The sequence below is a fragment of the Salarias fasciatus genome, chromosome 12 (genome assembly GCF_902148845.1).
Source record: "Salarias fasciatus chromosome 12, fSalaFa1.1, whole genome shotgun sequence".
In the NCBI taxonomy this organism is placed as follows: Eukaryota; Metazoa; Chordata; class Actinopteri; order Blenniiformes; family Blenniidae; genus Salarias; species Salarias fasciatus.
In genome coordinates this window covers 13,317,918-13,345,345 of record NC_043756.1, presented here as the reverse complement: position 1 = coordinate 13,345,345, position 27,428 = coordinate 13,317,918, and the positions used below count along the sequence as shown (strand labels likewise).

The window sequence follows — 27,428 nt, the reverse complement described above, 5'->3', positions numbered from 1 at the left end:
TTCAGTGATCAGCTTGAAAGAAAACTCATTTAAATCCAGAGTTTCTGATAAAACAGGTGATACTGAAAGTTGTTGTCCTTTGTGTTTAGTAAACAGAAGTTATATCATATAGATATAAACAGGAAGAGTTAATCAAAAATATGTGAAGACTTTCACAAAGCCACAACGCTAGACACTTTTTTGCTTTTGTTTTTTTTTTTTTTTTAAACTATGAAGTACTTTAGCTTTTTGTGGCTTTACATCTCTGTTTTCTATTTTTCTCAAAATATTGCACGGTGTTTCATCAGGTTTATTTACTTGGGTAAGATACAGTTTGAAGTCACATTGTTAATATTTGTTTTATTTTTTTTAATCATATTTATTTATTTAAGAATATGTGTGCCTGTTTTTGGTTTGAAAATTCACCAAGGACACAATGCTAAAAGTGTACTTCTTAACATTTATTCATTTATTATTTTTACTAAACAGGTACGACACATCCTAGGAAATGATAGAAGGTGGAATAACTTCCAGGATGTCAGGAATAATTGAGAATGCTGGGCATCATCCGTCTCCACAGGACTACAGGTAGGACTTCTGATTTAAATTATGTTAGGCAATATAATACTCAGCATGCTAAACATGTGGTTATTTCCCTGTTACATATTGTCAAAAACCCTCATCTTGGTGATGCCTCAACAGATGAAAGGCATATTTTTATGGACTGAACCCTTTTAGGTTCTTTCTAAATGGTTTTGGAACAAGCTGTCTCAGCCACTATGTTTAATCTAATGGTAGATGGACAGCTCTTTTTGTGCATGGGGGGAGTTGCATGAAAAAAAAAAGAGAGAAGAAAAAAAAATCTCAAAGAATAAATGATTTTCAGTCTGAATGGATCTGTCAGAAACCATCAGCTCTGTTTACACTCCCGCTGTCGGCGCACGGAGAGCCTGAGCCTCTTGGCCTGCCAGCTCAGGGGGAGACGGGGCGCTCCAGGTCACCAGTGTGCACAAGTGGCTCCCAATTAGAAAAGGAGGGGAGGAAAGGAGGGAGGAGGTGCAATATTTAGTGTTGTCGAACTGATGGGAAGGCTTGGATGATACATGGTGACACCAGCTCAACAGGTTTTCTATCAGTGAGCAATTTATTTGCTCTGCTTGTTGGAGACGACAGAAGGTGGGAAAACCCAGGGAGGGCAATCAACTCTATCATGTTTTGTTTTTTTTAATTCAGTATTCTGTGGTTATAGTGGGTGATAATAACATTGAAAGTATTTGTCTGAAATCAGAAAAAACAACCATCTACAGAAGGTATTGTGCATTGTTGTGGTGCATTGAGTGCCTGTGCAAATCAAGCTCTGTGCATTTCAGAGCAAAGCAAAAAAGAGGAACAGTTTCAGTGAGTGTGCCTCCGTAGTGCCTCGGTATCCTTGTAATCACTTCAACATTAAACATATTCATCATAAGCCAGCAGACCGTTATAGTAAAGCTGATTGTCTGAAATTAGGGAAAAAAACCTCACTGATAAATAAATGAAAGAGAAAAAAAAAGCAGTAATAATCAAATCTCTCCTCCTGTTTTGGAATTGGACACAATCACCTGTGAGCTGCAGCAGACCGTCGGTGATACGGATGCAGAGTGTTTTTTTTGGACATGTGCTGCTGATTCCTGGCTCTAATGATGTCACTTCTTCAGACGGCCAACACTGAGCCCTGACCTCAACCTACATCTGCACCCCCCTCGGCCCCAGGCTCCGTTGATTCTCCCTGTGGAGGGGGGGCCGGAGGGGGGAAGATGGAGGGAGTTGAGGGGGGGGGGTTGCAGTAAGGATAGAGGCTGGAAAGGGACAGGGAAGCAGATGGCATCCTATTTGTCCCTCTTATGTGAAGGCTGTCATTCCAGCAGATTAATGCAAGGGCCGGGCAAAGAAAAGAAATGACAGAGACAATCAAGGAAGGGTCTGGGGAAGACAATAGAGCCACGTGCCACTGGGCAGATTTGTCGTTTGGGACACAATAGGTGATCATTTTTCAATAGACAAGGCCAACTGTTGCAGGCAACATGTGCTGCTGTCCCATGTTTCAAACGATCTCATGCGTTGTTTACTTATGATTCAGCCAATGGGTAAGGAGAGACGGCGGTCACCTGACACAGGGTTGATTTTTTTATTAGGAGATGTGGTGTGTGCGTGTGAGACCGGGGGGAGCACCGTGCACTGTCCACGGATCCACAAAGTAACTGAATAGTGTGAGTTGTCATAGCGACCCCAATTACCAAACACTTGCTCAGTAAGTGTGTGCACAGCGAAGACTGGAGAGGATTCAAGAGGATTCCTCTCTTTTCTTTCCTTCTCTTTGAGGCTCGCTGTGTAAAAGACATAACAACTGAAAGTTGATTGGTACTGGCAGTGCACTGTTTAAACAGAGATCTTCACTCACTTTTGGCTTGAATTTTATAAAAATAACAAGATGAAGAATAGTTTTTGAAAAAGACAAGCTGATATTTGCCAATAAAAATTAAAACACAAAATGCGTTTTATTTTAATGAAAATAAATCAAAATAGGTCTTTAAAAATAAACCCGATATCAGTGTCTAACAATAGTTTAGAAAAAAAGACAAACACGGCACTGTAAACACTATGAGTGAAAAGCTATTTAACTCTCCTATTGTTAAATAAAACTGTCACTACTAAATAACACTTGTCGTTAATCTTCTTACGTTAAATCCTGGAAGGCTAATGCACAGCAGCTTTCATCTGTTTCCCCACACTCAGTCCCATTATGGTGGTTTCGACTTTGAAGGATGAACTTTTCTTTTTATCAAGATTTAAATTCCACCTATGATTTGTGTGTGTCTGATTTACCAGTCCTATTAACCCTGCAAAACCTCACCCCCCCTTCCTCCTCCTCCTCCTCCTCCTCCTCCTCCTCCTCCTCATCTCTCCAAGGCTTCTGACCACGGACCCCTCCCAGCTGGGGGAGGAGGACCTCCCTGGGGACCTGCAGTCTCTGTCATGGCTCACGTCGGTGGACGTGCCCCGGCTGCAGCAGATGGCTGATAGCAGAGGCCACAGCAACGGGTCCTCCCAGGGCAGTCTGCTGGAGCAACAGACAGGTGAGGTGGCAGGGAGGGGACAGAGCAACATTCAAAAGCTGCAACGTCTTTCTGATTGGACAAGTTACGGCCAATTAGCTCCTGTAATTTTCCCCCCTGTCCAGAACTAAACACGGACTAAAAAAATAAAAACTAAAGATTCCCGCTTTTTTTTGCAGGTACCTTCAGCAGCTATGAAAATTTTGTTTTTTAAACAAGGAGCAAATAATAGCTTATTTTTCACAAATTAAGAAATAGCTTCTAATATATAAAGATCTTATTATAATATCTGCACCTGTGGTGTCTGTTAATATCATAAAACGTCATATAGTAATTTATTTTTAAGAAAAGCTGCAATACATAGGTTTTAAATGCTTAGATTTAAATGTAAACATTTCAGAGAGAGACAGAGAGGAAAAGAAAAGCACTCTATGTTGATTTTCTGACTGCTTCCCTTCACAGCTCAGTTGAGCAACATGACGATGACTGCAGGTCAGGGCTCGATGCTCCACCTGCAGAGCAACATGCAGCACAGCCCCCTGGGAATCAGCATAATCAACACCCACAGTGGAAGCGTGAGTATTAAAAGCACTGTAGCACAAAATCATAGCGGAATATTGCTCGATCTGATCCAGAATATCCCTTCGTGCCGCAGATGTCTCCATTCTCCATGAATGGGCTGCCCTCTCCTGGATACCAGTGCCCTACCTCAGTCTACCAGCCCACGCCTCAGCAGGTGTACTCTCTCACACAAACTGGACAACAGGTGAAGCTAATGAAGGAACCAGTTTCGTTAAAACAGATGCATTTTTAAAAGAGTGAGGCTAATGTGATGTCTCTCTTTTCAGTGCACGGCTGGTGGGCTTTATAGCAATGTATCTTTTAACAACCAAAGTCTATTCACACAACCTCGCCTGGCTCCACAAGACCAGGACTTGCAGCCCAAGTCGTTCCCTAAGCCAATCTATTCCTACAGGTCAGCACACACACACACACACACACACATTTTTTTTTTCAAAGACAATGAGGAAAATTTCACCTGAATCTTTTAAAGTAACCGATGTTTAAATGTTTTCCTTCCTCAGCTGTTTGATTGCCATGGCTCTGAAGAACAGCAAAACGGGCAGCCTGCCAGTCAGCGAGATCTATAGCTTTATGAAGGAACACTTTCCTTACTTTAAGGTGTGACACTTTACCTTTATTGCAGGAGATTTAACTGAATTGTACGTGGAGATGAATGGTGTCACATACTGCCTTTCCGCCTGCAGACCGCACCTGATGGATGGAAGAATTCTGTCAGACACAACCTCTCCTTAAACAAATGCTTCGAGAAGGTGGAGAACAAGACGAGCAGCTCGTCCCGAAAGGGCTGTCTATGGGCGCTGAACCCTGCCAAAATTGACAAGATGGAAGAAGAAATGCAGAAGTGGAAACGCAAGGACCTGCCGGCCATCCGCCGCAGCATGGCTAATCCCGGTCAGACACGTTTCTTGTAACACGTGAAAGGTCAAATGCTCAGTCAGGTAGCAAGTCATCACAAACTGACAGCGTCATGTTTTTGCTATGTTTTGCTTCCCACAGACGAACTGGACAAACTGATCACGGACCGCCCGGAGAACTGCAGACGGAAGGTTCTGGAGCCCGGCATGACCCGTCTGCCCAGCTGCCCGACAGGCCTCCCGCTGCCCGTCTCCGCCCAGATGCACCCTCAGCCCATAGTCACGCTCTCTTTGCCGTGCTTGCCCATACACCAGCACCACCAGCTCCAGGCCCAGCTCCAGGCCCAGGCCCGGCTCGCCCCCATGTCCCCCGCTCCGGCCCAGACGCCCCCCCTCCACACGGTCCCTGACCTCTCTCACAGTCCGCTCACCCAGCTGCCCGGCAAGCCGCCGGACGATTTCTACACCGTGCACAGTGACTCACACACAGAGGTGGATGCACTGGACCCTAGCATCATGGATTTTGCCCTTCAAGGTAAGTGCATTTTAAAGCGGCGAATTTTTCAAAAAAATAACTGCAGAAATGTTGCTCCGGTGTGACTAACGCACTGCTTCCGTCTGCTCAGGGAATCTGTGGGAAGAAATGAAGGATGACAGCTTTAACCTGGATGCTTTGGGCACTTTCAGTAACTCTCCCCTCCGACTATCAGACTGTGACTTGGGAACGGCCAGCCTGCACGGCCCCTCCAGCGGAGCCGGCCTGCCGCTGGCGGACGTGCAGGTGACCGGGCTCTACGCCTCCTACACTTCCCAGGATCCTCTGTCGTCCCAGTGCATGGGCGCGTCGGCCAACAGCAAGCCTATTGTGCTCCTTTAAACTGCTCGTGATTCATTAAACGTTCTCTGGATGTCTGCAGATGCCAGCTGAGGAGTTCTGCTTCCAAAAAAAAAAAAAAAAAAAAAAAAAAAAAAAAACATTGGGGGGGAAACCAGCAAAATAATGTCCAAAAATGATTGTCAAGAAAAACTGCTTTTCAAGAACTAAAAACTCCTGATGAATAAAAAAAAAAAAAAAAAAAGGCAGTAAGGATAAACATGGAAACTTCAAGTATCTAGCTTTGCCAAGCAAAGACTCAAAGCCTGTAAAAGTACAAAGACTCTGGAGATTTCTGTACGTTAGCAACCATCAGTTGTTCTGTTGTTCACTCCGCATCTTAAAGCCTGTCCATAATGTAGCTTGACATCTCTTCTCTATTGTATTGTGCTAGATATCATTGCCGTGATGTTTTATTTATATTTATAAAAAAGGGCAGCTGGAGGAAATGACTCTATCAATCTTTTGCTCTGTCTATATATATTTGAATGTTGTTTTGTCACAGAAAAGCTTTCTTTTGCCTGTATTTACCTGCTCCCTTCCAAAATACAAGTGTGCCAACACATCCAGTAATCAAGATTTTTTACACTTTATTATTCTTCTACACACTGTAATTAACATGTCAGGAGGTCAGATGTACATTATGTTCATTAACATGATCATAATAAAAGTCGGATGGGTCAATGAAAGAAGCTTCTTTACATTTCAATCCCATGAATATTTATTATAGCAATGAACAGCCCGTAGCAAATTAGAAGACACAGGAAAGAGTTTCTATTTATTCAAATGAAATGTCATGGCTGAGGCCTCTGATGATCCAGTCAGAGGTTAGGCGAACCAAGACACCGTGAGGAGCAAACGACGTGGCGCCCTCAATCGAACCTGAGTCATAAAAGCTTCCACTTCAAAGAGAAACAGAGAACTTTTTCTAAACAAAGTATTAAATCCAGTGTTACAACCACAACCACAGACTTAGCGACATAAATAAAAAGACTTACAAGAATCAAAACGACGACCTGAACGGACAGTGCAACTTGACTCTCATTAGAAATCTGCTGGATCAGAAAATACCGACAAGAATTCTTTTTCAGTCGATACAAAATTAAAAAAATTTTTAACTGATTAAAGACTCGTACAAATCTTTAGTCATTTTCTTTTCATGAAAAGCCTGGTCAAAGAGGTGACCAGTCGTCTGAGCTTATTTTTCCATACAGTTTACATTCAAACATGTAAATACTCATCATGCAATCTTTAAGAAAAGTGACGACTGGCTCCCAAAAGCCAATCGAGCCTGAATAAGTACAGCTTCAAGACAGTGGTATAAGGCACACCGACACTGCAGCACAGAAAATGTGCACTAAAGTGAAAGCTGGTGGATCAGAGGAGTAGCAGCTCTGGCTGAACAGGCAAATGTACAAAAACTTCTGTGCAGAACAAAGCTGATGACAAACAAAACACTATCTTTTTTTTAAACAAACATTGTGAGCAATTAACCTTGTGTTTGTGCATTTAACACATAAGTGGTTCAGTACCAATACAATCAACCAAGGTAGTGTTCTTTCTTTTTTTTTTTTTTTGTAATTCTCTTTCACAGTCTCAGAGCTTAACTGGTGCTGGAGCTGTCCATCGTCGCCAGCAGATTCGCCACCTTGGCTCTCTGAGACGGAGTGATGTTCTGGCTCATATGGATGATGCAGTCCATCACCACGTCGGGGTTGGCCTGCACCAAGCTAGAAACAACGGGAGACGTTACACCAACTTCCAAATGTTTTTTTTGTCAGTATTAGAGACGAGAATGCAACCGACACCATTAATTTTGAGCTTGAAAGCCAAACCATAAACAAATAAATGCTCTAATATGCACACAGCGAGTAAACAAAATGACTTTCCAAAATAATGTTTCAATTAAACAGCTAAAGTACCCTAATAATGAAGTGTAATAACACACTTTCATTAACTTATGAGGATAAAACCCAAACGTATGCCAATAATGATGTGTGTGTGTGTGTGTGTGTGTGTGCATACCTGCGAATGTGTTTCAGAGCATTTTCTCTTTTCAAGTACTTGATGTTCTCTCGGATGGCTGATTTGACTCCATCCTCAGTGGACAAATGTTTCTCCAGCCATTCAACCACAGCTTGGTTGTTGTCCCAAAGGTAAGCCTGGACAGAAAACAGACGTCTTAGTTAATAACTGAGGAGTTTTCAACAGTGAAACTGAGATGCGCAGCTAAAATCTGTCAATGTGTTTTGATAAAAGTAAGAACTACAAGTACAAGTCCACCAGTTTGGACATTTGCAATCTTAAATGATATAACATTAAACTCTACCATTGATTACTTGAATAGAAAATGTGCAAACTGCGGTTTATGTTTTAGAAACAGTAACCTTTGCCTTTGTCACACACCTTGACAGTTCCTTCTGTTTCAACAAACCACCGCCTCAGCATCGACTGCATGTGTCCGTCACTGAGATCCCTGTTGGCCTGTAAAATCTCACATTTCACCACCTGCTCCAGCAGGAGGCGGCGCAGACGCCAGTAGAAGAAACTCCTCACATTTTTCCAGTCCAAGATGTCCTTCAAAGAGGATGAAAGAACATGATGAAGCAAACCATGCCTGTTAAATCCAGTGATGAGTTGATGAACTGCAGACTCACAGTGACTACACCTTTCTCCTGCATCCTGCCAGGTGTGTCGTGCAGATCTGCAAACTGCACTGCCACCTGGTGGTAGATTGGCTGCAGGAACTCCTCCCTGGCTTTCAGCTTCAGCTCCAGCTCCCTGCACTGTTTTTCAGACAGTTCTGGTGAGGCTGATGAGAGCAGGAGAGACCAGAGTCACGGTAAAGTGTTGACAAACTCAGGAATGTTAAAAAAAAAAATGAATAAAGAGAAATCAAATCAGTTCAGTTGGTTTATAGGAGAAAAGGCCTTTACCAAGCTGCTCAACCAGGCCAGCGTACACCGAGTCCAGCCTCCTCATGGTCTTCAGCAGGTCTTTCCTCCTGAATTTGATCTCCACTGTACCTTCAGGCTCGAGCACGCCGCCTCTGGAGAGAAACAAACCCACACGAATCACACATCAAGCACAACAAACAGGGAATCTCGGTAAATGGCTCTGCTTTGTGTACCTGCTCTCTCTGTCGGCGTACAGCTCCATACACAGCGGGTTGATGGTGGGGTCGATCACCACCCAGGATCCCCCTCTTAGCTCAGCGTGTGGAGGGATGTATACCAGCACCGGCTGGCGGAAACCATGCAGGGCGTCCACGATGTAAGCCCCAAACTTCAGGACCTGGTCATACATATCTAAAAACAAATGAAAAAAATGTTTTGAATGAATAAGAAAATAACAACAAGACTTGTAAATAAGTGATACGACTCGACTGCACAAATAGACAAATAGATTTGACAGTTATTTTGACATTAATTTGACTATGTTCAAATTGTTATTTTATCTTTTATCCGATTTAAACACACAAGCATCAAGAACATGAACAGTGCCGCTGCCCCGCCTGGACTCTGCCTGAGACGACCTCTTCCCGGACTTTGCAGTATTCATCCTTTACCCTTCATCCCCCCGGAGAAGCCCCTCCAGTTGGCAAACACCATGAGAGGCAGACGTTCACGGTTGAAATCGCAAATGGCCTGAGCCGTTTTAAAGGCTGAATCTGGAAACCACACCTGGCCGGCCTGCTGCTGGACCTGACGTGAATGAACAAGAACAAGGGCCGACGTGAAAACCTCAAGTTACAGAATCACTGAATTTTGGCTTTAAAAGAAACTCCAGGAGGGATTTACTTACTTTAGCTTCTGAATCCAGGTTGGCTGGATCTGCTGGTACAGTGAACTCCACTGTGCGAGTTTCGACAGCAATGACACCCAGAGGGATCCCTCCTAACCTGCAGCCATTCAACAGTGTGATTCTTTCCGAGTAGTGTTTACAGAACTTGTCATGAATTTCATGCTGACAGTGAGAGTTTTTACCGCGCTCTACCCACGACCACAGTCTGGGCCCAGGATCCCATGATCTCCATGAAGGAGCCATAATCAAAGAATCCGCTCTGCCAGGAGCCCTTCACAGCTAGCGGCACAGAGGGTGATTGTATTTAATCAAACAACCAAATGAGAGCAGTTTCAAGTTTTGGATGCTACAACTCACTGGGATGAGGTCTGCCTGCGAGCATCCAGCGGGGGTCGTACGGCGCTTTAGAGAGAATGAAATCGATCTCTCTGTCTACTGGATCAGTCGTTGCAATAACAGGCACAGGGGAGTGTTTGTTCTGCAAAGAAACAACCAAAAAAATAAATAAAATGATACCAAAATTATTAAAATTCCCACATTGAAAAATACACAATACATGCACTTCACATATGAATATGGTCAAATAACCTTTGGCATGTAAGAGAGCCACTGCAGAATAGTGAAGACGCCATCAAAATCATCCGGCACGGTGGAGTGTGTGACTCCGTTGTTGTGCATAATTTGGATTCCTCCAAGTTGGTTGTTGGACGTGTAGACCTCCCGTCCCAGAACCTGCGCACAGGAAAAGGAGCTGAACGACCTGAAGTCCACAGTTATCCCTTTATTTTAATGAAAATGGTTATATTTCAAAATGAAAGACTAATAAGACAAGTTGTGTTCATTTGGGACTGATAAGTAAACTCGCTTCTTCAGATCACTCCACGTGAAAGAAACCTTACTTTTACAAAGAAACCCTCTTTGTTTGGATTGTCCAACCTGCAGCTTTCATTATTCTATTCAGTACATAGTTTGCTCCAAGTCCAGTGTTTTCAGATTGATGTTATATGAACAGCAAATCCTAAATATTGCAGGAAGCAGGAGAAACTGAAGGAATGCAGACGAGTTTGAATTCTATTAGATGTATGGATATTACAATGATATGAAAATCCTTACTAATCACACTACATCTGGAAAACAATGAGATGAAAATAACAAACCTTGTTTAGAGCGCTGGAGCCAGTCAGGATGATGTGGGAGTTCTCCACCTGGATCACTCGCTGTCCCAGTCGGACCAGATAAGCTCCGATTCCAATCGCACGACACGTCACCTGCGGGAGCAACATTTATTCTGAAAAACGAAAAAAGAAGAAGAAGAAGAAGCACAGTGGGAACTTTGATCAATATACTCACCATACTGATTGTGACAATCTCCTGGTAGGCCTGAGAAGACTCTCCTGCGATGGTGCCAGAGCCTCGCAGGTTCTCAACCCCGAGACCGTCGTCCTTCCCAACAATGTCAGTGATGATGTACCTGAGAGGGTCCAACAGACAAATCTTTTTTAAATTTCAGTTTATGTCTCTATTAACCACACACACCAGACCTATATTCTTAAACATTCTTGGTTTGCAGCATTTATTTTTACAACTTTGTTTGAATAATATATCTCAAATTCAACCACATTGGGAACCATATTCTTATGAGAAAGTGTTACGGAGGCACAGCACTGAGGCCTTGTAGAAGCAGGCAGAGTACCTGGACTCTCCTCCCTCCTCTACATGATGACAGTGAACAGAGTTGGTGGCGCTGATACGGGTGTAGTCCTGCGGTGTCAGGTAGAGGTATTTGAAACCCTGTGACAATAAAACGAAAATGACACATTAAACACATAAAACTTCACACATCTGTGCTTCCAGAAAATGAAAATAAAATGAGAAACGCTGCTTTCGCTGGTTACCTTGTAGGGATCGGCCGGGTCGATCCAGGCCACCTGGAACATGTGCTTCACCTCTTCGGCGAGCCCGATGCGAGCGCCGCTGTTGGCCGCGATGTAAATGCGGGGGATGCCCTCGGCCCGGGCCAACTCCGACGCCCTGAGGTACAGCTCGTCCTCCTGGGGGCCGAACGAGCCGATCATGTGGGTAATGTCGTTGCAGATGACGATGATGTCCCTGCCCTCCGGGTACTCTGGAGTCTTCATCTTCATCCTGAAAGCAACCATCCCCACCTGGAAAGGCCAAGAAACAGTTTCATAAACGTGACATTCGTAAAAATACTTGGGGCTTTTGTGAATGTTGTGAAACGCAGCTCACATCATTGTCTCCAGGCAGGCGGTTCATGTGCACCAGTCCCCCTTGAGGGTCCAGAACAAGCTCGGTGCAGATCAGCACGTCTGTGGGGCATTTGCCTCCCGGACCCCACAGCTTGAACAAAGCCTAGCAGGGGAATCGCAGTGAGAACAGACCACAGACACAGAAAACCAAACGATCATACAGCTCTCGGTGACTTCGCAGCACCTGTCTGAACATCTCAGGGAAGTCATAAACGTATGTGGTGCCCAGAGTCTGCGCCTGGAAGCGTTTAGCCTGCAGCAGGTCTTTGGTCACGTAGGGAGTGTTGATCAGCATCCCCTGCAGCGGGCCCTGCTTGTCTCCATACGACTGGAACATGATCTGCAAAGAAAGACAGCCAGACCCCTCACCATCTAACATCACGTATCGATTTTGTTTAGTTCTACTGAAACATTCGCTGTCCTTCGCTCACCTGGCCAGATCCGGGATCTGTGACCTCTTTGTAAAGGCTGATGTCCAAATAATACCCGGATTCATTGGTGAGAAAGAGGCGGATGGGGATGGCATTCCCTGTTGGTGTCAGACGGATGTTGATCTTCAGCTCGGCCTGCAAGACCCGCAGCTTCCAAAGACGACTGCCGTACCGCATGACCATGGAGCGGACGGACTCCTCGATCTGACAACGCAAAGCGCAGGATCAGGGAGTTAAAGAGAGAAACCAACAGTGTATCCACTAAATACAGTGGAGATTTGATAGAACTGAAAAATGTTGCACACACACACCTTCGAGGGGTCCATGATGACAGTGGGGACGAAGTTGAGGAAGATGTGATTGCAGTCTGTGCGGACGTTGGTGTTACTGAAGGCCACTTCCAACTCATCCATGGCTTCCAGCAGGAGGCGCTCTCCTTCGTTTTGAAGGTATTCAAATGAGGCTTCCTGGATTTGTGCAAAGATTGCTCAGCAAGTACTTCTTCTCTTGTCTCCCAATACAATGAAGCGCCTGCCCCTGATCTGAGGTGTGTGTTGGGAGCCTCCCCTCTCACCTTTGTGATGAGATCTGAGTGGCGAATAATTGCTCGGATGAAGAAGCGGTAATCCGTAACTTCGGCGCCCTCGTCAACGCGAGCGGCGCCCAGGTAGAGGTGCATCTTGTGATTGGCACAGGGGACCGCCGTCAGGTCGAAGTTCCTCATCCTGTTGAGCTCCAGCTGGAACGCTAAAGCCGGCTCCAGGTTACGATAGATGCGATCCTCCTGGAACTGAACAGAGCCGGAGATCGCAGCGGTCACCACCTCATCAGACAGCAGTGTGAGCGTTCGTCATCTTCATCGAGGATGAAGAACTTACCCCGTCTCTGGCTCTGAATGTGAAGAACTTTGGGAATTCTCTCTGTTTACATGAAGAAATACAATTTCTTATGAATGCATTTCCTTATTTTACATAGAAAAGACACATTTTGGAGTAAAACTATGTTTTAACTATTAGTTGAAAGCAAATTAAAGAAAAAAAGTTAATCTATGGTGATGTATTAATATCAGAAAAAAGAACTTGGGTGCTGCTGTTACTTCTAGCTTGCATAATAAAAATAAAAAGTTGTCAGGGAAGAGAAACTTGTTTTTATTAGCTCAATTTGGCTTTAAAATGCCAGTTAATAACAGCACAAACACTTTTATAACAAACTAACATCAATATATTATTTATACTGGGAAATAACAGCGTAACAGCCACATATATAAAAACATTTGACGGTACATTTAATATCATGGCTGTTCATTTATGATCAGTCTGACAGATGAAATTGTTAATTTTCATGTGTAGCATCCATAATTCTGATTTATTCTACGAAGGCAGGATTACCTTCTGTGCAATCAAAAACGTGATTCTCCGGATTCCGTACTCGAACAGGACTGCTTTCTGTTTCAAGGAAAAAAAAATACACACATGTACTACATACGTCCACAGGAAAAAAAAAATGCAAATGAAAACAAATTAAACCTTGTCATGATGAAAAGAGTCTTAATTTGGCTGACCTTCAGCTGGGTGAAGGCGGTGAGGGCCGTCACCAGGGTGTCGTCGTCTTCCGTGTCTGCTGTTTTTATGGACACATTGATGATGTGGATCGGGTTCTCCCTGATATTCTGCAGAAGACGGAGGAGAACTCAGTGGCTGAAGAGACACAGATGAAAACATCTGTTTTCTCAAGCCGGTGCCTTCTTAAGCGCTCGCACCTTGAAACTCTCCTCTTCATACAGGCCGGAGCAGGACTCTGAGAAGGGAGAGCTCTCCAAGAGAGGTTCAGCAAAGCTGGACAGAACTTCATCGAAATCCCTGACAAAAAAAAAAAATATATATATACACATTTATCAATTCATAGCGAGTTCCAATGCAAGCAGGATGATTTGAGATGAAAAAAAATGAAGCTAATTTGAACCTTTTGAAATCATCAAAACACTGGAAAGCCACCATGGCTCCCAGGCGCTGGCAGGGCGGAGACAAGGCTCCCTCCAGGAAGAGCTCGCTGCCGTGACGCCTGATTTTGTGCTGGCCAGACGCACACACCGGGACGGGAAGCCTTAAACAAAACGGAGCCAAAACCACTCAGTGATGACGCCAAGAAGTAAAAAGACACACGGAGATAGTTTAAAAAAATAAAAAAAATTATTCCAGGGAGCAATTAAAGCAAATTTCAAAGTTCCTTGACAATTATGGAAAATGGAAAAAATAATGGAAAAGTAAAAATATATATGTCTAAGTATTCCCAGCATGACATTCACTTCCAATCAGGCACAGGTGGCATAATGTCAGTGTGTTTCAAGTCTACAGGTCTGGTCCAGGCTAAACTTCATCTGAATGCAAAAAACAGGAATCTGAAGAATTCGTCACACAAAATAATGACACCCTGAATACTGACGAAACTGTTTATACTCAGTGTCTGTTGTCAATATCAATATTGCATTCAACGGTTCATTACATCGACAGGCGTGTGTAGAGCATGCACTCAAGAGTCACTTCATCAGGAACACTTGGAACAGTCCAGTGATTCATTACAGCAGCTCTAACAGTGATTCTACGTTACATTAAAATGTTCTGGTTTTCTTTAAACGGTCACAGAGGTTTAAATGTAGGGACTTTCATTGCTGCTGTTGTGTTTTGCAAGTTGCTGAGTTGGACTTGAGATAGAATAGACGTTGGCCTTTAAGTAGGTCAATATGAGGGACAAACGATTTAAACTACAACATCAAATACATCAACAGAATTAAATTAAAACTTCAGCTATTTTAATGACGTAAGGTAGGCATGAGTTTATAGTAAAGTTGACTAAAGGAGGTCACCCGTAAGTGTGGAATTTATGCTTTTCAGTCTGAAAAGTACCAGAATAATCCAGGACATGGAATAACAGTGTGAAGTCCTATTTAACAAGCACCAAAGTCCGAGTCGAACATAATGTGAGAGATCAGATTCATGAATTGACTGCCCGCCACAATGATTGATACATTCTTCATTTAATAGAAATAAAGTAAGTGGAACAAATGTTAGTATATCTTCGATCTTATCTTTTGGGGAAAACAGGCGCCCCTATCAGCAGCAATCAATGGAATAGTTGACGTGAAAGTTTGAAGAAGAGCAAGAAGTAGCTAGTGAGAGGGCGTACCTCTCAAAAATATCTCAAATGTGCTTTACATGTTGAAGAAGCAGCAAAAGAAAAAAAAAGAATAGCTCAGCTTTAAAAGACGAATTCAGAAGGAAGTTGTTACTCCTCATACACAAGTCTTGGTGGCAGGAAAAAGCATCACGGTGCATCTGGCATGCATTTCTGAGAGACATACACACCATGGGGTGGTTTGGCTGGTTGGGAGGAGCTTTACTCTACCTGTTCAGAGTAGGGCTGCTCCCTCTGAAATCAGATGATTGACAGGTGAATATTAGCAGGGAATGATCAAACTGTACATCCACCTCTAGGCACGATTCGGTTAACGCACGCCACAGGCACATTCAAGTTATTTTCAAGAGGGAGAAAAACCATCAGCACTCAGAGTTAGCCAGGAGCAGTTACAGCAGCAGTTCACAGGCCGACGTCCGCCTGCAGCGCCAGTTATTTCATTAATTCGTCTTTTTCTATCTGGACAGTATAAGATCGATTAGTGTTCCATGATGTCTAGAATTTTGTGCGAAAAGCCACTGAGTGAAGGAATTATCAACAAAAAGTATGATTTGTTCAGTGAAACAAACTCCCTGATCAGCGGGAGTCGTTATCACCAATTCGATGCTTAACTGAGAAACAGCACTGCAGCCTTCGATGCACGACTGAGAAGATATTTGTTCAAATACTGACATGGAAAGAGAAGTAAACGACACTGTTATCCATCTGCGCTGTGAGAATCCGCTACCTGTTCGGATGCGACGAGGGCAACATGAACTGAAAGTCCACGGCGCACGTCCCGTCCTGCAGCTGGTGATGCTGGATGCTGTTCAGCTCGTAGGCGATGTACCCTCTGCGAACATAGACCTGAAACAGACCGAAATGAAGTCAATCGTCAGTAATTAACAGAGACATGTTTATAAAAAATGACGGCTCGGTATCCACAAGCCAACAGAGCATACCTCCAGGGCCGCCATGCAAACGACTTGATTGGAGTGGTAGAAGAAATTGGGCAGAACGTCAAAAATGGAGGTTTCAGAGAGAATGAGTTTCTGTGCCAGATAAAAAATAATATCTATTATTCATCAGATATCTAAACTGCTTTCATATTCATGAGGAAATGTCTCCATATGATGCAAACCTTCAAGTTTTCTGGGCAGAACTGGTGGCCGTACATGTCAATGGCTGACAGGAAGATGGACTCCACTTGGTTGTGTCTCAGCTCGTATGATGGCAAATGGGAGGCTATCAAGACCTGTGGAACATTTACCAAAACATTATTCATCCATATTCTACACTGCCTTATCCAACTCAGGGTCAAAAGTCACACCCACTCACGCTTACTGTCGATTTAGAGTCACCAAATAACATCAAACACACGTTTCTGAATTGTGGAAGTGAACCAGAGTATCTTGAGAAAACCCACACACAAAATGCAAACTGCACACTGCAGGCTGTCGCACCTGTCTGGCTCTCAAAGCCACCTTTGAGTTCTCCATCTTACTGAGCTGCGTGAGTTCGTTCAGAATGGCCATGAGCTCATCTGCCAGAGTGGGATCCCGTCCACACAGCTGGTCCTGAAAAAGATAACACAACATATGCTGCACAGTTATTTATGTCCCAAAGATTCATTATTAAGAGAAACTGATATATGAGCTCTTGATGAAAGCCTTACTATGAGCATTGTGACCAGGACGTTCTTCTTGGAGACCTGAGCATGGGAGAAGATGTAGTCCAGCACAGGACTCATGTCTGGTTTGTGCTGCTCTCTTAGGTTGATCACACACTTATCATAGTGAGCTGATTTAAAAAAAAAAAAAAAGTGCAGTTTTGTTTAGCTGAACCTGCTGTTGCTGTGAAGACAATGTGACCGTTCACGTTACCTTGCTGAAACTGGATTTCGACCTGCAGGTAACGCTTCAGCAGGTCAAGCACCACAGATTTCATATAACCACGGATTCCACTGCGGTATCTGGACAAAAGTCAATCCACGCATCATAAAAATCTTTCAGGTTCAATACAGCAGCTGCACAGTCTGATAAAGGATGGAGATACTGACCTCTGCACCAGCTGCACAATGCTCTGAGTGTTCATGAAGAAAACCTCTCGGTCAGATTTCCTCTGGAGCGTCGCTGCATGGCTGTCCAGAATATTTGCGACCTGCAATCAAGAGAGACCAGCGCTACAGGGTGCTATTCGGTACAAGCACAGTGTGAAACAGAACGTTTGCCTTGCATGGATTTTTACCCGTTGACTGGGGAACTGGCAGAGGACAGAGGTGATGTTGCTGGCGTACTGAGCCATGACTTTACGGATGTCTTTCTCAACGCTCGGCGGAATACGGCCGGCCACGCTGGTCATGATCTCCTGGAGCTCCAGCAGTGGCAGTGAGGGGTCCCTGAGGGTTTTCATGAGGGTGGCCACCCACTGTTTCAGCTGCACAAAGCGACACGCAAAACAAAAAGGTGCAGGGAGTGTTCATGTCACGGCTCACCGAGGTGGCTCAAGTGGTAGAAAGCGACAGGCGGTACCTTGGTGCTGAAGTAAGGCTCTTCAAGACAGTACCCGTCCATCACTTTGATCAGGTTTTCCAGCACGCTGTGGAACACCTGGTGGAGCTTTTCACCGACCATGGGCAGTGGCTGCTGCGGTGGTAACGTGGCGGTGTTAAGCTCCACCTGCGAAAAAGCAAAATTGAAAAACTGACAGTTGACATAGAAAGTGTTTGGAAATGTCCTTCTTTGAGCCCCAATGAAATGACAAAATCTGAGAAAGGCCATTAATTCGACACTGCCGAGTCAAGATGCAAATAAAATATTGCTAAATTAGAAGTTTCCATCGTTGCAGGTGCTAGAATCACGTACTTTATGTATACTGCTGGGGTCGTCCAAGTCCATGTGAGCCATGATGCAGCCGGGCTCCAGAACCGCCCCGGGCCTCTTGACAAAGTGGATACAGCCAGACTGATGCACAGTCAGAGTCATCACCATCTTCATCACCTGAATTAACAAGCAAATTAAAAGTGAGCCAGGTATAGTAGGTAAGCTGTCAAGACTACGTGGAAAAAAAATAAAAAGTCACAATCACCTCAATCTCTGCAAACACATCTCCTGCAAAAAGATGCCCCCCATCCTCGACTGTGTACTGCAGCAGCTTGCCAGCAGAGGGCGACCTCAGGACCGTGGGATCCTTCTCCTTCTCAAACACGCAGGTCTTGTTGCCAACGGTGATGCGGTAGCTGTAACACCAAATAAAGCGAGACGGGGTGCATTTGTTCAGTCACGAGCAAAAACCAGGCGAATGGGTTTCTTCACGTCTCACACAGCCTTGCCTGTCGACTTCCTCCTTCATGTAGGTGGTGTGGCTGCAGCCGTCGTAGCACAGCAGGAGGCCGCCGTCGCTCAGCCTGTGGACGTCTATTTCGATGTTGGAGCCGTTCATCATGATGACATACGTTGTTGGGGATTGTCGAGCCACCTGCACACAGCAGCGGTGAGAGAGTATCGATCAAAGAAGAAAAAAACAAAAAAACTGAGTTGACCAAAGTATGTTAAGAGAATAAAATGAATACCTTCAGACAGAATTTGACTCCCTCATAAATCAGGTCCACGCTGACCGAGTTGAGCAGACTGGCAGCTGGCAGCACCTGACCTCTACAGACGTGAAAAATAATGCTGTGAAAATATATCATGTGAATTTAACTGAACAAGATTCAATTGTAGATTCTGACCTTTCCAGTGAATGAAGGTAGTTGGACATGCTCTTTCTGAAACTTGCATCGGCGACATGCAGAGCTCCACAGACGATGCCCAGCATGGTGTCTGGCCTCTCTGCCTGCAGGAGGAACGCATGTGGTCATGACACAGTAACGGCAGTACAGCTAAATGACACATGTACCCAGTTCCCTACTTGCACTTTCTCTGCAATGAGATGATCCAGCCAGCCTGTGTCAATGTCGTTGTTTCTGAAGCTTTCGGTCTCCAGAAGTTTAATAAGATATTCAACCGTGGTCCTGAAATCTCCTCGAATGGACAGTTCCTTCATAGCAACGACCATGTTCCTGAAACACACATCAAATACAGTGAGTTTCACCCAGTTACTATTACTACAGTTAAAATTAGAACCCTGACAAATGCTGGAAAAATGTTAATATTCAAAGAAGTATGTTGATGTCAATACTGTTTAATTACATTGTGACAGATAATGCTATTTGTGTAATCCACCCTGAGGAAATAACCAGCAAAGGAATAAATTCTGTAGAGCAATAAAGAAAAACAGGCTTACGAAATGGCTTCTTCACGGTTCTCACCCCACGAGAAACAATGTCCAAACTGGGAATCGGCAAACTCGTGCAGGCCACCGGTCGCCCCGACACTGAAATACCCCCAGACGTTTTTACTGCTGCGGAAGTTCAGCTCCTGCACAGTGCCGGAGCTGGGTTTGAACCCCTGTGAGTGAGCGCAGGGACATTAAGTCAGGATGCAAAGGTTAGGAGACATTGCATTTTTAGTGTCGATAAAGATGAAGTTTTACCTCGTCTGGGTTTTCGCTGGTGATCCGAGCAGCGATGACGTGTCCTCTGGGACTTGGCACACAGCTTGGACTGTCAAAGTCGATGGGGGTGTCCCCCCACGGACTCTCTCCGTAAAGCATCCGTATGTCCTTAATTCTATGAAGTGGGACTCCCATTGCAATCTATAAAACATAATGATTAAAACAAAGCAGGTCGGTTTATCTTTAGAACCATTTTATCCAGTTTATGGTGACGGGCTGCTGCAATACTTGGCTTGTTTCTGTATCATAACTATATATATTTGATACTTCAGACACACCTGGAGCTGGGCAGCTGGTAGGTTTACGTCTGCAATCATCTCCGTGCAGGGATGTTCCACCTGAAGACGAGGATTCAGCTCCAGGAAGTGGAAGCTTCCGTCCTCAGAGAAGAGATATTCCACAGTACCCGCACTCACGTAGCCCACCATCTTCGCCAGCCGCACGGCATACTGCATCAGAACAGACCGGTCAGGTTCTTTAGCACAATAAAGCTGCAGGACCTCAAGAAGATAACGGAGTTTAGTGACCTAAACTAACCCGTTCCATCTGTTCGAACGTTGAGGAGGCGGCTATGGTTGCAGGAGCCTCCTCGATGATCTTCTGGTGCCGCCTCTGGATGGAGCAGTCTCGTCCGAACAGAGAGATGGCGTTTCCGTACTCGTCGGCCAGGATCTGCACCTCCAGATGCCTCGCATGCTGAGCCAGCTGCATGATGAAGATGGGAGAGCCCGGTACCTCCGTTTGAACCTGCGCACGGAGCACATAAACACCAAGAACTGCATGAAATAGGTATGAACAAGGTCACGATGACAAATAATGGGAGGCTTTTGTTTGGGAGACGTAAAGATTCAAACCTGTCTGAAGAAGCTCGAAAAATCTTCAGAGCTTTCGACCTTTCGGATCCCCTTCCCACCACCACCCTCCGAGGCCTTGATGACAACTGGATAGCCAATATTCTCTGCTCCCTGCAGAAAAACAACACGCAATGCAATGAAGGATTATGAAAATATGTTAAGCAAGTTTTGGTTATTATTGCAGCAAGCTGAAGAGGCTCACCTGCAGTCCATCATCTACGTCACGAACGCAGCCCTTTCTGTAGACCTCTGGAGGAACACTGATTACATTGCCCAGTCTCTGGTCCTCTTCAGACCAGTCCACTCTCAGACCTGGAACACAAAGACAAATCAAATAAGAGCATGATTGAATTTAATGGAGTCAGTCCACCTGTCCTGAGGGAAACATGATGTGGAGAAAGCCCAATATATTGCACTACGTATTATTTCCCTGCCATTAAAATGTATAGGATGGGAAAAATCCAAAGGTGTTAAGTGTTTTGTGTTCGATACATAAAGGCTGTAAAGGCTGACTGTTTTTTCTGACTCAGAAAAAAAATATAACATGACATTAAAAAGAAAATAGGATTAAAATAAAAAGGGAATGAAACATCCGATTTGGACTGACTCTGCGTGTGAACTCTTGTTACACACTATTAAAACCACTCTTGAATGTAATCTCACAACTTATCATATCTGGATGCAGTCTAGATATGAGAGACTCTGATATCAGGGTTGAAATGGGACGAGAGCGTACGATGCATCACCTGATCCACTCCACGGCAGTGTGGGAATGTCTGCACTCTGCGCCACGATGGAGGAGGCCACCTTATCTCCAAGCGCCCACATGGCCTTACTGGACGGCCCTGAGAGGAACAGCCGGCGGCAATGCATAACACTGTCTGACACAGCTCCATGAAAATGTTCACATTTTGTTCTTTTTACCCATGAATGATATCCCGGCTTTGTCCAACAGCTCGGGCAGTTTGGGATTTTCAGACGCATGGCCCCAGCCAGCCCACACAGCCTGCGGAGAGACACACACCAATGATCGTTTCTCAGTTACTCATTAACGATTAGAAAAGGTCAAAGTTGAAAGGTGTAAATCAGACACGCTGAACTGTGTCGTGCAGATAACCTGAACTGTACCTGAACTGGGATCCTCTTGGCGATGTCTACAATCAGCTCCACGTTAGCATAGTTGTTATTGTTGGTTCCACCGGGCACGGGAACATAGTGGTCTGCCATCTTTATGTATTCTGTTGGGAGAAACGGCAATGAGCACAACAGGGTGCATGAAATCAAAGACTTGAGACAGTTTTCTCACAGAAAAAAAGCTGACCTGCATTCGCTTTCAAGTCTTCGGGGGTCACCATGACCACGAAGCGGATGGTCCTCTCGTTGCGAAACATTTCATAGGACCAGCGGCGGATAGAGCGCATACATTTGACTGCAGCAATGCCGTTATTAGCGATCAGCACCTGAGAAAAACAAACACAAAATGTGTGAATAGCTTTGGAAATGATGCAGTGTCACAACAAATTGAAAAAAAAAAAATTACAAGAAGTGTCATTCTTACTTTTTCTATAACTCGGCTGCCACCGAATCGCGTGACGAACTCGGCAGGAGAGGCCACCGTGAAGTCTCTGTGGAGATCCATTTTTCTATGCTCACGTCCTTTTTTCACCAGGTGGGGACCGGACATGCTAGGCCTGCAGGAGAGCGTTTGAGGTTAAACAAAGACACAGCAAAAACACAATCAGCGGGGAGTATTCCAGTAGAAACAATCCCATCAGCTGAAGGCTACATATCCAGTTGCTCCGCAGGCAGCACTGATTCAGACCGCTGTGCTTCGCCCCAGCCAACAGCTGCACAACAGTTTCAATCCGCTTGTTCCCAAAGACAGCTATAACTGCATTACAGCACTGGAAATCAAAAGTCAAAGTTCAATGTATTGCCGCAACAGGCGCGAACAGACTGTAGACCAGCCCATTTATAACTGGCCTATTATCAAAAATAATGCTGAGACAGGCTGTGCCTTCACTTTAATTTCCAGCTGCTCCTGAATACCATTTAAATATAGCAGCTGGACTAGATCAGATGAGAGCGGGCAACAATAAATTTGACAAAAGAAACCGCTTCAAGATGGAACTTCTGCCATAAAAGGTTTCATTGTTAGCTGATAACTTTTGCCACAACTGTAAATGAATGATTGGGAATAATCTTCAGTCTGTAAAATGCTGAAGAATGTGTCCGTTAAGTCATAAATTCAAAGTAATCTGAATCTCTAAATATTAACAGCTTTCAGTAATCCTGGACAGTGATGAACCCTGAAGATCAAATAAATGTGATTCTGTTTTGTTCTTTAGGAGTAAAAGAAAACTTCACTTTTACAAAAATACAACTTACTACAAGCATCAATACTGTACCTTGTAAGACTTCACGCTTGTCTGACAGGTAAAATAAAAAGCTTAAATAACACCTACATTAAAAACATTATGAACAAGGTTAGGAAGTCTTCTGCAGTCGAGACCCGACCTACAATGTGATCCAAACACTCCAGTTACATACCATTATTATCATCATTCATTCCAAACTGTAGCTGCTTGTAACGTTACAGAAATCCCGCTCCGCGTTCAGACACCACAGGGAAACGCCTGCAGTGAGGAACGTTGTACGGCTGCACTGTAGCTCTGTCCCAGCTGATATGAACTTTAAACTTCACTCCTGTACCGCGCCGTTCGCTCGGGAAACGTAATCTCTTATTGAACTAGATTCTGATCACTTGTTTTCCAAGTCCAGCATCTGTTTTTGTTTTGTTTGTTTTTTTCTTTCCACATAGGAAACGGGGTGGTCTATGGTCTATGCTAAGGACACACATGTCTTCAGGCAACTGACAGCCACAAATACGAAACATGACATGAAGACTGAAAACAAAATCCTTTATGCTAAAACATGATAAAACTGCTCCATGATGCCAAACTTATTCTGCCCCGCTTCAAACATCTGTCCTCTGCAGGGTTTTTTTTTTCTTCATATTTCCTCAAACAGACATGTGCCAAGGCTCGCTGTGAACAGTTGCATAACAACAGCATAGTCACACCAGCTTCCTTTTCACAAACCCCTTCATTCCATACAAAGTAAGAGCGCATTAGTTTTTCCTTACTTCTGGTGCTCCAACATAAACACGTCAACACCGTCTACTTTCGAAACCCTGCAGCTCGAGGCTCCCGTTACAAAGAATGGCATCGAATTTCTTTGTGGACTCACCTCAGGAGATATGGGAATAAGTTTAGAGTTGGACAGTTTCTTCCTTCCATTTGCAGCCCACTTTAGCGTGCTTTGAGGCTTAGCAAGAAAAAGTGAGTTTAATCACTAAAACCAAAACAAAGAGTGAACTGCAGACCGTTTCCTCGCGAGTGCTTCCTGCCTTTTCCCCTCCCACATGTGCAAAACATCCACAGATCCCCTCTGACAGCCCACTGGCTGCTCTCTACAAGTATAAACAAAACCCAGACCAACACCAGGGCAAAAAAAAAAAGCAATCTGGACCCAGTGTCTTCATGCAAGATCTAGTGTTTCATTAAACACACACCAATAGAGAAAAGAAAAAAAAAAACCCTGAAAGATACTTTAAAAGCAGGAGGACAAGTCTTACCTTTCCGTCTTCCATGATCTGTTCCCGCAAGTTCCACTAGCACATAAATATTTTGAATAAGTTGGCACAACTCAAGGATGTCAAGCCTAATATGCATCTGCTTACAATAAACAACCCGCCTGCCCTGATCATATCCCAGACCGCAGGCGGAAAATCAACCCTGCATTCAGTCTATGACGAGAAAAACATTAAATTAAAGATTTGTGTAGGACTTCAAAGTGCTTACTGTGTTGCAATCTGGAGTCCAGTGTTCAAAGTCACTTGTCTAAAGGCTCTTGTTCCAATAATAGGTGCAGAGATGGCATGCAACAATAACACCGGTCAGCGCGGCAGTCAGGTGACCACACACACCACACACAGCATGTACAAAATGTGTCCAGAAGTGTTCCAAACCCATCCAAAAAAAAACCCCCGAGAGGACGCAAAAAGAAAACAAAATATACACCAATCAGCCATAACATGATGGATTAATAATATCATCAGGAAGGCCTGTAGATCTGAGTGAGTTCGACAAGGGTTGAAATATTGATGGTGAGACAGCTGGGTCAGAACAGCTGCAGCTCTGATGGGCTCGTCCTATAGAAGGAAGGAAGGGAGGAAATGTTTTAGATAGTCCAGCGCACCTTCAGAGGCCGAGCGGAGTTCATACCTCTGGATCGCGGCTGTTTCAGAACGTCCCTTTATAGGGCATTCAGTTCCATTTACATGCTTTAAATACATATGTTACACTGATCTGATCAAGATCCTTTATATTTCTCAAATACCTGCTTTGAAATAATTTAAATTGGATAAATTCCTCACTGGACTTCTGTACAGCTTTGGCTCCATGTTATTGAGAACCACAGTCTGGGGATGATTTTCATAGGAAATGCTTTCTAAACATGAATTACTCAAAGATTTGGGGCTTTGTTTGAAAACTTGCTCTAGTTTTGCAAGTCCAGTTTTTTTTTCTTTTTCTTTTTTTTTTTTTTTATAGTTTATGATATTTTTAAGTTAAATGCATCTGTCAAATGAACTCACTGGAGATAAAAGATGGTTTTCCAGAGCAAAGAGGGGAAAAACAACCCAGCAGCATCAGCAGCACTCCAAATCTGCTCCACTGTCTGATTAAGGATTCGAGGCGTGACGAACACAATATCATCTGCTTGGTTATGTTGAGGCTGATCGGTGTACTTAGTGGTGTGTTATATTTTGAAACTGGGCTGACACTTTCTAAATTGAAGAAGAAAAGTCTTACTTGAGTCCTGAGATGCTCGAGTCCGGCCTTGCGGAGGAGACCTCCTGCGGGGAGCATCTCGAGGCGGAGGCTGACGGCTGAGGCGTGCCACTTGGAGGTTTTGTGGTGAGGGGCTCCTCATCCGAAGAGTTATCCTCCGACGCTCCAAGAATGAATTTGAGGCGTTCCCTCGCCTCGGGCCCCGAGCTCAGCATTGGTGTTTTGGTGCGAGGAAGTTTGTGGGTGGTCTGGGGGAGCGACGGCTGCCCTGAATTCACCCCGGCCTGCGGAGGATCAGGCTCCATTGTTTTGACTGCAGGACCTGCTGGTTCGCCGTCGGCCTCGGGGCCGTTCTCTGAGGAGGAATGCTCGTCTGCTTGAGGGGAGGCTGTGTTCTCACTGGCTGTACTGAGATCGCCATCAGGTGGAGACTTCTCTCCTTTCAGCGGCATTACGGCTCTCCTGGTGTAAATCCTCCACAGTAGCCAGAAAATCCACAGGACTGATCCAAGAACTGCTAACAGGAGCATTCACAGACATCTTCTGTAACTGTAACAACAAGAGTAGAATTCAGAAAGGAGATCACAACATTTTTTTTTAATCTAATTTGAGCTAATTTGGGTTAATTTGAAGACAACTGAATCAAATGATCACAATTAATAATCAAAAGCCCTTTTCTGTCTTAAACCATTGATGTTTGGTGAGATTGTAGCTGAGAAAAGTCCTGTCTTGTGGCAGTACTGAGGCGAGCCAACTGGTGTTTGTGTACTATTCTAGTCTGAAGACATCAGTGGTCTAAAAGCCCTCACAGGACAGAGGCATTGTGGGTAATATAAGACAAAAACAAAAAGGTACACTGAGAAGCAGTTAAATTGATGTTCTCAATAATCATCCTTGTGCTGCAGAGCCATGCGGTTTCTCTTCTTGCGAGTGTTATTTCTCCGTCTAGATGCAGGTTTAGAGCCGGTGGTTCCCAGCCGGGGTCCCATAAACAGCCTGTGTGCAACAGCTGACATGAGACCTGAGTGTGGCAGCAGCATGTGGGGTAAAGGTCAATGCTGAGGGGACAAGGAAATGTGGGGTAAAGCAGGATCCAGTATCCTCACATTTGCATGAAACAACAAAAAAATAGAATAAAACAATCACATATTGACATGACATTTAGGTGACATGAATATGAAATGGGTGTCAGCCTCAAATGACAAATGATAAACAGGGTTTGTTGACAAGCTGTATGAAGATGCATGAAGTGACTTTGAGAAAAGGGTGAGCCATCACTTTCCACCGGCAGCAGCTTTTACCTGTTTGTTTGTCAAACAGATGTTATCACGGAACAGACGGAAACCCATTTAAATCCTCATGATTTTAATGCAAAACCAACAAGTCCCACTGAGGTAATTATATTTATATTTAAAGATAATATAATAAACGTTAGGATGACTTTCCCTCAGTGTTTACCTCTTCTGTCAGTACACAAAAAGTTACCTATTAATGAGGCTTATCAGCGTCTCGACTCCAGCAACCAAACCACGCGGCGGCTCTGCATCCACGAGCGTGACGGAGGCTGAGACCCACTCTGCACATTAATCTCCCCTTCCAGAACAAGCACGAGGTTAATTCCACGCCACAGACGCTTTAAAGCAAGTTTTGTTGGTTGGTAAAAACTTGTCATTTCCACTCACCGCTGCAGAGAAAAGCTCCAGTCAGTCCTGCTGTCGCTCTGGCTCCTTCTGTCACTGAGTGTTTCTCATTACTTCAAACTGTCAGCAGGGAGTTTGTAGGGGTTTTTTTTCCTTTTTTTTCTTTTTTTTTTTTTGGGTGGGGAGTGCTTTTTTCAGAAATCAGCGGACATGATCAAATTGGAAAGTACCGCTACCAGAGCAACTTTTTGTCGCCTTCTTCTGAATCTGCAGCAAATGTCAAACCAGCCCCTCCGGCTTTAACAGCCATGGACCTCCTCCCCCTTCCTCCACACAGAGGGGAGTAAACATGAAGGGGGGGGGGGGGGTCTGCAAGCTCCTCCCAGAAAACAAAAAGAAAAATCTCCTTCAAAGATATGTGATTACTAAAGATATACCACTCCGTTATCAATAATTTGTCTGTGTTA

General features: G+C 44.3%; 2 protein-coding genes across 8 annotated transcripts; one reads left to right on the top strand and one right to left on the bottom strand.

The window, feature by feature from the left end:
* Positions 1–455: 455 nt before the first annotated feature.
* foxn4 (forkhead box N4) lies at positions 456–5,387 on the top strand. The gene is made up of 9 exons (XM_030104903.1): positions 456–567; positions 2,926–3,092; positions 3,534–3,646; positions 3,727–3,837; positions 3,920–4,047; positions 4,157–4,253; positions 4,340–4,547; positions 4,653–5,045; positions 5,137–5,387. The coding sequence occupies exons 1-9, from the start codon at positions 488–490 to the stop codon at positions 5,385–5,387; spliced, it is 1,548 nt and encodes a 515-aa protein (XP_029960763.1). The 5' UTR covers positions 456–487.
* Positions 5,388–6,115: 728 nt separating this feature from the next.
* On the bottom strand, positions 6,116–27,278 carry acacb (acetyl-CoA carboxylase beta). 7 transcript variants are annotated; one of them, XM_030104292.1, is made up of 55 exons: positions 27,004–27,278; positions 26,807–26,914; positions 25,343–25,870; positions 22,027–22,159; positions 21,790–21,928; positions 21,597–21,706; positions 21,393–21,474; positions 21,215–21,313; positions 20,671–20,780; positions 20,469–20,579; positions 20,152–20,361; positions 19,893–20,063; positions 19,594–19,755; positions 19,345–19,508; positions 18,970–19,120; positions 18,791–18,894; positions 18,632–18,713; positions 18,392–18,537; positions 18,148–18,298; positions 17,925–18,059; positions 17,592–17,738; positions 17,308–17,496; positions 17,120–17,220; positions 16,944–17,032; positions 16,736–16,860; positions 16,524–16,637; positions 16,202–16,315; positions 16,023–16,112; positions 15,809–15,927; positions 15,292–15,315; positions 13,852–13,992; positions 13,649–13,748; positions 13,451–13,558; positions 13,278–13,334; positions 12,768–12,809; positions 12,464–12,679; positions 12,201–12,356; positions 11,890–12,093; positions 11,643–11,798; positions 11,439–11,561; positions 11,084–11,353; positions 10,882–10,979; positions 10,539–10,659; positions 10,346–10,456; positions 9,777–9,920; positions 9,546–9,666; positions 9,371–9,467; positions 9,189–9,285; positions 8,953–9,088; positions 8,515–8,692; positions 8,321–8,433; positions 8,042–8,196; positions 7,791–7,961; positions 7,410–7,546; positions 6,116–7,114 (listed from the first exon to the last, which is right to left on the bottom strand). In XM_030104292.1, exons 3-55 carry the CDS (start codon positions 25,849–25,851, stop codon positions 6,988–6,990), a joined length of 7,260 nt encoding a protein of 2,419 aa, XP_029960152.1. In that variant the 5' UTR covers positions 25,852–25,870; positions 26,807–26,914; positions 27,004–27,278; the 3' UTR covers positions 6,116–6,987. The 7 variants fall into 7 exon arrangements, with proteins under 7 accessions (XP_029960152.1, XP_029960153.1, XP_029960150.1 ...); XM_030104293.1 differs by having other exon boundaries at positions 26,807–26,909; XM_030104290.1 differs by having other exon boundaries at positions 26,807–27,278.
* Positions 27,279–27,428: the final 150 nt, after the last annotated feature.

What these genes read in the sequence shown, in the direction of transcription:
- foxn4 (XM_030104903.1), top strand. Translation starts at nt 488, where the DNA reads ATGATAGAAGGTGGAATAACTTCCAGGATGTCAGGAATAATTGAGAAT. An exon ending in TCAACACCCACAGTGGAAGC is followed by an intron (nt 3,647 to 3,726) that starts GTGAGTATTAAA and finishes TTCGTGCCGCAG; the next exon opens with ATGTCTCCATTCTCCATGAA. An exon ending in AAGCCAATCTATTCCTACAG is followed by an intron (nt 4,048 to 4,156) that starts GTCAGCACACAC and finishes TTCCTTCCTCAG; the next exon opens with CTGTTTGATTGCCATGGCTC.
- acacb (XM_030104290.1), bottom strand. Translation starts at nt 25,851, where the DNA reads ATGCTCCTGTTAGCAGTTCTTGGATCAGTCCTGTGGATTTTCTGGCTA. An exon ending in TCTGCCCAGAAAACTTGAAG is followed by an intron (nt 16,113 to 16,201) that starts GTTTGCATCATA and finishes TATCTGGCACAG; the next exon opens with AAACTCATTCTCTCTGAAAC. An exon ending in CGCAGGCAGACCTCATCCCA is followed by an intron (nt 9,468 to 9,545) that starts GTGAGTTGTAGC and finishes CTGTGCCGCTAG; the next exon opens with CTGTGAAGGGCTCCTGGCAG.